General features: G+C 38.3%; 1 protein-coding gene across 1 annotated transcript in view; it reads left to right on the top strand.

Annotated features, from left to right (window-relative positions):
* Positions 1-1,299: 1,299 nt before the first annotated feature.
* Positions 1,300-10,908, top strand: part of LOC126195074 (UBX domain-containing protein 1-like) — a 57,451-nt gene continuing 47,842 nt past the window's right edge. Inside the window, exons 1-2 of the mRNA XM_049933531.1 lie at positions 1,300-1,450; positions 1,624-1,677. Coding sequence (XP_049789488.1) covers positions 1,395-1,450; positions 1,624-1,677 — 110 coding nt within the window. The 5' untranslated portion in view covers positions 1,300-1,394. The remainder of the gene's footprint in view (positions 1,451-1,623; positions 1,678-10,908) is intronic.

Below are 10,908 nucleotides of genomic sequence, written 5' to 3'. Positions count from 1 at the left end.
ACTAAAGCTGATGCCATTTGCATTTACCATCACAAACTCAATGATGGAGTGAATAAGTCTGCTCCTACAGACAGACGACTATTCATACACCTAGAACTTAAATTGACATGATAGACACACACTCACAGGCATATAGCAAGCTATTAAAATTGGTTGCATCCTTCACAAGTTAGGAGCCATCCTAATTGAAAAATATTTCCTTGCATGCTACCTTTTCTTCTGTTAAACGTTTCTTCTTTGTGTTAGTCTCAGTGGAAACTATACACTAAAGGCATTCCTGTCGCAAAAGAAAACAACCAGAGACGTTTTTTATTTGGTTTAAACAAAAAATTATACAACATTGAAGTAATTTATGGGCATAGAGTAATAATTGAATTTAAAATATATGTATAAATGTATTTAAAGTAATCTCCAATGGGCCAGTAGTATATTGTATAGTCTTGTTGTATTAATTTTGCGGAAAATGTTTCAGTACCGTAATAGATTTCTCAACATTTGATGCACAATAACATTTAACTTGAACATGTGCATTACAACAAATGTTGACTACCCTTCAATCTTGAGTATACTTCTGCAATTTGGTCACACACATGTGTTACAAAAACAGCAATCACACTTTTTCTTGATGTCAGGCGAAAGGTGTTAAGCACTTCTGTGTATGTAATTAAATGTAATTAGGACCATATTTTTTCCATTAAATTGCAGGCAGCCATTTTGGTATAATCGCTAATTTGTTTAGTGTACATGGGTAACTAAGAGATCAAAATGAGGAAAAATACATGAATTTTGTAGCAACTAATAAACAATCATATTCCACTCAAGCATCAGCTGTTTATCTGTCGGAGCAGCCAGGCTTGTACTGCAGTCACATAATGCCGGCTTCCAGTCCGGCGTTTTCACATTGCCGTAAGTAAATTTTAATACCGATAACAAGTATTTTTTGAATAAAGTAAAAAATAAAATGAAAACATGAAAGACTGTTCATTATTTTTTTACTTGTCATGGCAACACGTAGCAGCATACAAAAGATAAGAGGGAAATTCATTTACCATCAGTTTTAATACCTCAAAAAGGTGTCGTGGTGATATATGCACCATCATAGTTTTTGGTCCTCAGTTACAAAAAGAAAATCATCAAAATGTAAATTTAGTCAGTTGATCATATTTCTAATGAGACAGCAACGAAATAATCTTCGTTGGGTTGCTACACAAAATGCGTCCGCGAAAGGGTTCAGAGATAACCTTTGGTAAGCGACGTAAACAAAGAGGCAAGCGGAATATCTTACAGTCGAATATTTTTGGTAGTGCTTCACGGTTGTATGTGTTTGATATAACGTGAGAGGAAAGAAGTGGACATTGTTTATTTAAATAGAAATATTAAAAAATCGGATTGCAATGGCAACCCAGGACATTGAAACGTTAATTGATATGGGATTCCCGAAAGAAAAAGCGTTAGTATTATTGTGTCCCTTTTTGACCAGCTTCAGCTTTAAGAATAATGTGATTATTCATCGTGTACAACAACGAAGGATTGGGACACATCGAGTACCATGAGTTGCCATTAGTTCTTTTGAACGGAATAATGAACCGACTGAAACATACTTTTCTTTTTTGTGTAATTTAGGGTACGAGCTTTGGAGGTTACCGGAAATCAAGGTGTGGAGCCGGCAATGGAATGGTGAGTTACTAGTACGTGATAAAGCTGTAAGAATGGAGCTCAGTGTTTGTGACTTCGATGTAAACTATCACGAAAAATGTGTGGTAATAGATATATCGTGCATAAACTACGAAAACTTCAAGTGGTTCCACAGCATAACTTGTAGCGAAAAGTGCATGTCTTTTATAAAATATGCTACTATACGATTGACATTTCTTGGCGTTATGCAACGTTGTCAGGTATTTCGTTTCATTTTAATATCATCACATTGCAAGCTTTGAATATTGCCATTGATAAATGTAATACCTTATTTAGCATATAACAAAATCACTTGTAATGACACATGAATCAGTCAGGAAGTCATGCAGTGACCGGTAGTGAATCAGGCTGTTAAGCCTCCAGACATGACATTTGCGCCAGTGACAAAAAAATACACTGTACACAAAAGCCTGGTAAACGTCAACTTAACAATGAATTCTGGACACACAAACAATTGCATACATTCTCTTACTGTAAATTGTTTTCGCTCTAAAGACACAATAAGATGCAAAGGTTGCACTTTTTCCAACCATCTTGTTGCAACAGTTAGATAAGGAAATAATTTAGCACTACACTAACAAATGCATTTTGGGGGGGGGGGGGGGGGAGGGGGGTGCTGTTTGTAATCAAAACTGAAATCATCTTGTGTATTGACATTTTAATTAAGTTATTTACTGTAATAACAGTGTTCACTTATCACCTGGAAAGGTAACAGTACAATATAAAGTGAAGTAGAGCATGGTAACACAGCTGTCAAAAGTGACTTCACACAGTACTATCAGCTAGGTAACACAAATGACTACCAGACAAAGTCTCCTGACTTCTTTCAGTTCAAGTCTAGGGAGCTAATTGCCCAACTTAAGTTAACACAGTGTACGGTTTTTTCCATTATAGTTAGAAAACATTATTTAAGGACAAAAGATCACAGACAACTTGTTCAAAACTATGAGGGCACAATGAATTGGTTATGTCTGATGCATTGTGATGTGACGTTCAAGTTTTTGGACTTGGAGATGTGGTTGAGCGAAACGACAAGCCCCTCAGCTAAACTTTTAAGCACTGGCTCAGCAGTTGGGGAAAGACAAAAAAAAAAAAGGTCGCCCCTGAATTTACTCTCTTGTCATAGTGAAATATTTTTGAATTCGGGTAACATATTGAGGAATAAAGGCACTACACACAGAAAGTATCCATGCATCTGCATATCTAGAAGAGACATTTTAAATACTGTTGGTCCTTTGCTAAGCGGTTGTGGATCATTTCAAATCAAGTGACCCAGTGTGCCTGCTCAACAATGTTAAAGTTTGGTAAAACTTTCTTCAGAATCTGCTTCAGGATTTGAATGAACTGAACTTCTGCCGAGCTTCAGCTCCATTTGTAACTTGCTGTAGATGCTAGTGCTGTTTTCACAAGGTCAATTTTCTTTGGAACCTTAAACACATAAATAAATCCTCAAGTTTGGCCAGCAGTGACTCCTGACCCATTACTGTTAGGGACCTGTAATAAATCATCCTGGAAAAACTTTCTCGCCCGGAAAACAGAAATAAAACAAATGAAGATCAGAAAACATTTACCATTGCACAATTTCCCTTAAACTTGCATGAAAATATTACAGTGACAAATGTTTGCCACATTCCAACAAGGTATCGATGTGAGTAGAAGGCACTGGAAACATGATAGTGTGTTAGCGCAAATTGTCAGTTTGCCTGTAGAAAGATTTGCATCAAATATATTCACCATGTTATTGCCTCCTGAATATATCAACAATGTTCAACAACTACTTTTTGCCTGTATGTGTCACCATGTATGTCTTAAAATTAACACCTTTTTTATTACAATTCTGAACACCAAAGCTCTGTTCCTAGCCATTATTGACGGCAATCAGGCATCATAAACTACAAACTGTATTTCTGACTCATATTTTTTTACTGGGCTGTGCACAAAAATTAGTTTTACATTCTGATGTGTTGGACACACACTTACACTGACTGAATGTGACGCACATACAATGACACACCAATTTGGATGTAACCCAAAAAAAATTGATAAACAACCTCAGGCTGATTGCTGTTTCAAAAAGCAACAAACATTAGCTTTAAATCGTTAGTGGCAAATAGGCCTCCTTTTGCTTCCTAACTTCTTTCCTTTACTAAAATGTAGACAGCTCACTGTGTCTGAACAAATTGCTATAAATTCTTAATCACCTGAAAGTTTCATAATATTTTGCCTTATGTTTTCTAGAAGCCTGTTTGCACACTTGATTTTTGGATATACCTATGTTCATTTTTTCCATCTTCAACTTTCCTGACTTATCATCATTCTCTCTAAATCAGAATTCTTCCTTAATTCTGTAATAATATATTAAAATTTCCTATCATTTTGATGATCAACTGGTTGTAATCAGCATATTGCTTGCTTGCACAAGGTTGCTCCAGTACTCTTGCTTCAAGGTCAGTCCATTTTCGCATCTTTATTATTATTATTATTAACAATTGCAGCTGCAACTTGTGCCTTTCAGTTTGCCACAGCCTTTTTTATCTTTCAAACCAGTTCATTGGAACTTCAGTCGTGATGTTCCAACAGACAACAAACTCACATCCATATCTTCGGAAATGTTGGCCTTACCAACTTGGAGTTTTCTTTGAGGAATAATCTTTTCTGCTTGATGTACACAGCTTTTCACCTTGTACATCATCAGTCTGTGTCATAAATTTTAGCTTATTGGCTATTTCCAAATCAGTTGTGCATAGACATATTGTACATGACTTTTTATGCAAAAAGAGTTACCTTTTTAAAAATTCAGGCCTATGTAAAAGCAGTGCTTCATGCTGAAAGCACATGTGGGCATCATCATCATAAGTCACTTCATCTGTTGTTTGTTCTTTAAAGGAAATTCTTTCAAAGCTTTTAAGTCTTTGCAGACTTAAGACGCTGTTAAATGGCCTGCAGAATTGAGAATTTATCATAGTTGAAAGAAATTGATTGATATTTCATTTCCACATGACAAATTCACTTGGTACAATGGATGATAGGAAAGGCCGTAAATGACAGAATCGTTTGTGGTCCTCCTGTCAGCCATTGCATCAAGTGTCAGCTTTGGAATGTGTGCGTAGTGACTATGATGGTTTTCAAAGCATTACATTGCAGGGCAGTAATCTAGTTTGAAATTTTGAACTTATAACATAATATAATTCAGCACAATATTACTTCAAACACATTTTGTAAAGAAAGTGGGGAACAATAATTTAGTGGCAACCTAATTAACAAACAATATTTAAATATGCTGACAAAACCCATACTTTTGCATTCTATCTGAAATTACTCCAAAATAAAAATAGACATTTCTGATACTGTTACGTCGTAATCAGAATCAAGTCCAAACCTGAAATCAGGGTTATCTTTGAAGCAGAACACTTAGCACAAAAGAACATTTATTACAAACACCAACTTAGTACCAGGCCAGAACTGAACTTCTGGATGGAGAACACAGCGATTTTATACAAACATTGAATATTCCAGAAAACATAAACAAGTACAAGCATAAGAAATATCAGTAGCCTCCCGGAACCGAGAAGTACTAACTGTCAAATAATAGCAGGTAGTTGGGTTTGAACGAGCGACCAGCTGCACACCAACTAGTGACACTAGATGCAAACTGTTATAAGATCAGAGATGTCAATTTTGGGATGGGCGGTGTCAAAAATGGGCAAGATTCAGTACTTTTGGTCACTTTAGATGCTGATATCACATTGAATTGTCACTAATTTTCTGACAGACAGAGAGGATCTATGCTGAGAAGTAATCATGTTTTCAATGCCTTTTACTCACAAACTATTCCTTGTTGAAGTCAGCTGAAAGTTTTTTTTTCCGGAAGTGTTTTTCATTATGTTTGAATAGAGATTGTGCCTTGAGTATTGCTTTCGGGTTAATGGAAGCATCCGATTCCATCTGCTTTGACCCATGTCGTTACTAATATGGCAGAAGTGACCATTCACAACAACTCCCATATTGCACCTATGACGTCATTACATAAACGTATCAACAAATGTGAGAATAGCACAAAAAACCATCAAACACATATTCCTCCAAAAATATAATGAAACTAACGAGACAAGCAGGGGAAATTGGGGGTTTTTGGGTGGGGACAAACTAAAACCAAACACACGCCACTCTAAACCAAACAAGAAAAACGATAAAACAAAACAACCACAACCTTCCCAAAATCAACTAAAAACAATATCCACTGGAATCAGTCACTTCCCTTGACCCATATAGGTCAACAGAAACTACCGATACCAGTTCATACATCCCAAAACAACCACCTACCTAAAAAAAAAAAAAAAAAAAAAAAAAAACACCTACAACAACTAAATCGGAATCAAACCCTTCCCTTGACCTACATAGCTCAACAGAAACTACCGATACCAATTCATACAACCTAAAACTACAACCACCTCCACAATCACTGCTACCTCAAAAAAACCACCTACAACAACAAAATCTGAATCGAACACTTCCCTTCACCTATATAGGTCAACAACAACTCACAATACCAAACCATCCACAACTACAACCACACATTGAAATCGAATACTCCCCTTCACATTCACAGGTCAACAACAACATACAAAACCAAATCATCAATACCAGCAACAAAACCCCCCCACACATAATCCACAAACCACCTAAACAGACAAAAAAATAAACCAAAAAAAGAAACAACTCCCCACAACAAAGCATCGGTGCTGCCCCCTAGGTCGGACACCACAATCACACACACACAAAACCACACCAACAGAATAAACCACAACCAAATAAAATTCCCAACCCAAACCCCCTCCCCCCACCTCCCCCCAAAATCAAAAACCATGAAACAAATAATATCCAAAAAACAAAAAGGGCACAATCACACCCCACAACTAAAAAAACTGCAGCAAAACAAATCCTCCACAACAAAATCAAAAATTCCATGACAACCCCCCACCCACCCACCTCCCCAAACCTTACCAACCCCACCCCCTTCCCAGAGCCACAGCTCCCCAAGCCCCCCCCCCCCCTCCCAAACCTAACTAACCCACAATCTTCGGCCTATACATCTTACTAACAGCCCTTAAGAAAATCCTAAAAATACAATAACCCTCAGGAACGCTCTTCCGCCAACAGTACTCATCTAGATGAGACTGGAGGTTAGAAAATCACCTCTTCTGCCTCTCAGTAACAGATTTAACAGCCCCCCAAAACCCCTCTATTGTATTAGTACAGGCCCTGCTCTCAATTCTTTAACTTGATGTTGTGGTTAACTACCAAGTGCTGGTAACCCTCCTGACCCAACCCACTATAAGAAGAAAACTCATCAGAAACTACAGTGCTACCCTTTTCTACATACTCCTGAATCAAACCCACTAACTCCCTTTTTGTATGCCGTTCAGCAACACTAAAAACACATTCTGAACACACAGCCCCCACACCCATAAGCCAACTACAGGCTTACCCCTCCCATACTTCCTCCAACCAAACCGTATTTAATGTGTTCAGAACAAATCTCACAACAAAAAGAATACCAGTCAAGCACCATCCGCTCACTCACACCCACCTCATGCGCACAAATACTATGGGAAGATTGATAACAAAAATGATAACTCATCAACACATTTTCTCGCATGCCCAACCTAGACTTCTCAAACCAGGAACCTCGGCGTACGGAGCGCCATACGTCATCCCACTGACACCTCCACATATAGTCCGAGATGCCGGAACTTTGGTTATCCTCATATTTTCTCCGCAGACTGAACGTTTCACCAACTCGGCCAGAAGACAAAAAAGCTGAAGAAACTTTATCAGCGACATTGGACTGTCGCTCATCATCCCCCACAAATGAAAACTCTTAATCTTGTTGGTCATATCCATACCTAACAACGACATAACAAAAGTAATCAAAAAAATTCAGACATGACAAACCAAAAATGGCACTTCGGTAACTTAGAAATAACAAAAACTAAACAGTCAACTCACTGCAAAATATTCCACTAAACAGTCAGTAATCACCGCAACAAAACCTATCAACGACCACAACTCAAATGAACCCAATACGACACGCAACCCACAAACACCACCAGAGAGCACCACCGACCACAACTATACACCACCTACAAACACATCATAAGCACACACTAAACCCACAACAGAACCAAACACGCATCTGACAAACACACCACCAGAGAGCGCTACCAACAGCATAGCACAACATGTACAAAAGTGACCCTCACAAGCTAAACTTCACAGCGTCGTGACGTCACACACCACAACACTCATGTCATGTGTCAAAGCCAACGTGTGGGATCAGATGCCTCTGTTGACCCTTGCTTTCTGATCTTCACTTGAATTATTTCTGTGTTTTGCACTAAAAAGTTTTTTGAGGATCACAAATTGCAGGTTCCTGGCACTGTTAGGTCAGAAAGAGTAGCTTGCCAAACTTAAGGTTTTTTTATACAAAGAAATATCCCCTTTTAAAATGACCCTAAACATACACCAAGTTACAGATGGAAATGAAACTTGGCAGAAGTTCATGCAGGTACCTTGGATAGATTCTGTAAAATCTCAACAAAATTTAAACTCTTCGTCACTTGGAATAGGCTCATCCCTTTGTTCTCTACAGAAAGAAAAGTAGCTATCTTCATGATTCATGCTGCTTGTTGCTCTCCCCACTGGCACCAAGCTATTGCTGTTACAATGCATATGTGAAGTAAGGATACTTCATGTTTCTTGTATTGCCAAATGAGGCTGCCCGGACAAAGTGACTCTTTATACTTAACACAGCTGCCCCTCCTGTTTCTCCTCTGTGTAGTTTTTTGTTATCAGAATATTGTATCTTTTGAATACAGATGGAATCTCATTTTCAGTACAGCTAGGAAGTCGTTCTCTATCATTGACCTCTGTGCAGGCTTCCAAGCCTTCATCAACATTGCTAAGTGAGATGTGGTCACAGATTTGCTGCCCATGCATCACTTTCTAATCTGGGCACACCTGGCAGCTAATCACCATCCAAATATAAGCTGCTTAGTAGGGAAATCTAATTGCTGTACACCTAACTTGTGTCAAACAGTATGCAAAAATGGATCATAATATCAACACAGTTCACCAAACTGCTAAAGCATCCATTCCTCCTCCTCAGACCAACCAAGAAAGTGACTGTTTCCTGGTGAAGTGTCTAGTGCCATTTCAAGGACAGAATGGGGAAGGGGTTTAGTTTTATGTAGATTCATGAGCTGGCCAACTACAAAGTATTTCAGTCTTTCAGGCCTTACAAGGAAAATATTGCAGTAAGACCAAGTAGTGCAAGAAAAGATTGTAGCAAGAGTGCTGATTGTCATACACTCTTCCACTAAATTTAGGATGTGACCAGGAATATTTCATGGGGAGTTAACATATTAATGCTATCATGGGGGGGGGGGTTAATGTCTCCAGACTAGCAAGAGAAAATATTGTTCAGCATTTCACTCAAGTCACTGCTGGCATCCTGCACTTTGGAAGGCTGATGAGTCTTCAGTTCCACCAGTAATGTTCATAACTGCCTTTTTTCTGTACTTGGCTTGGGTTTGGCCTTGTCTGCTGCATGTAACATAACAATCAGTAAAAATAAAAATCCATTGCAATGTGTGACATCACCTCACTGTCAGGTATAGCCTTACTGTGAGAGACAGGGTTATTTCCCTTCTCATTACCCCACTTAAATCTGACAATGATGGGACATGCCCACATAACCATTATATTGCTCCCACTAACTGTATAGTAACCATTTTGTAGCAAAATACTCAAAAGCTCTGAACATTATAGTGAAACGGCAACTAAGCTGCCTTTTAATGGGTTCAAGAGTAATCATTCATCCATCAATGGTCTGACCCTGCCTTACCAGTTACCAGACACTGCACTCTTACACTTAAAAAAAGTCTTGATGAGGCATCAACTCCTATGACAATTCCTTACGTGTTGGTTAGCAGGATGCCTTCCAGTTTATCTACAGCTCTTCCTTCCAAGACATTATTTTATATATATATGACTCCCATTATCTGGACGACTCGAGATCAGATCCATCTTTGTAACTAAATTTCTGGATGATTGGATAAATCATGAAAACAAGTCAAGAAACATTCCACATGGGAAAAGTATATTAAAAAAGATGCTGTGACTTACCAAACGGGAAAGTGCTGGTAGATAGACACAATAAAAAACACCCACACAAATATCAAGCTTTCGCAACCCACGGTTGCTTCGTCAGGAAAGAGGGAAGGAGAGGGAAAGATGAAAGGATGTGGGTTTTAAGGGAGAGGGTAAGGAGTCATTCCAATCCCGCAAGCGGAATGACTTACCTTGGGGGGGAAAAGGGACAGGTATACACTCGTGCGCGCACACACATATCCATCCGCACATAACAGACACAAGCAGAGATATGTAAAGGCAATTGGAGTGCTCAGGTATTTTCAAAAAGATCGTATGTTCTCAAGTGATATTTCATCCTCTACCGGTTCTCTTTCTTCCTTTTCACGCTTCTTCTTTTCATATTTGTCTTTCTGTACCTCATCTTTGTTTTAAATACCTTTCAATCTATTCCACGCTCTTCTTAGTATGGTTGTCTTCACAAAATTTCGCACGTCTGCACCACATCAGAGCATTTTTTTTTTTTTAAATTTGGTTTTTGATGATGAGCTGCAATATGTTCTTCATTGTCTATGTTCTTCATTTCCATCTTCTATCAAAAGCTTCGTCAACAGTTGTCTTCTGTAATGTTACTCCATAGTTTTGATAACTGATTGGCCCATTGGCTGCAGTGAACTCATTGTGTTTAGTGGTAGGAAGAGAGTTTCTCTATCAAGAAGGCTCTCTGTGGTGTGGGTGGGTGCCTTGTTGAGAGTTAACAGCACCTTAGTGCCTTCTTTCCCTTCAGTAATTTTTTTTACTTCAGATATGAAAATTGAATCATACAATTTGCAAAATGAAACAAAGTAACAGTCATTCACGCCATTTGTTGATTCTTGTAAAAAATTGGAAGCTTTTTAACATTTTTTGAAGCCCGAGGATTTTCACTAAAACCTGTCAACAGAAAGGGTGTTTTGTGGTTTCCTGTAGAGTTGGCACAGCTCTGCGCGGTAACATGGTCTTTACTAACCTTATGGGCAGGAGCTGTAGTTTCTCTTTTAGAAGCTAAAATTGTTTCAAAGT

This window comes from Schistocerca nitens, chromosome 7, assembly GCF_023898315.1.
Source record: "Schistocerca nitens isolate TAMUIC-IGC-003100 chromosome 7, iqSchNite1.1, whole genome shotgun sequence".
Taxonomy (NCBI): domain Eukaryota; kingdom Metazoa; phylum Arthropoda; class Insecta; order Orthoptera; family Acrididae; genus Schistocerca; species Schistocerca nitens.
This window is presented reverse-complemented; position numbering and strand designations above follow the sequence as displayed.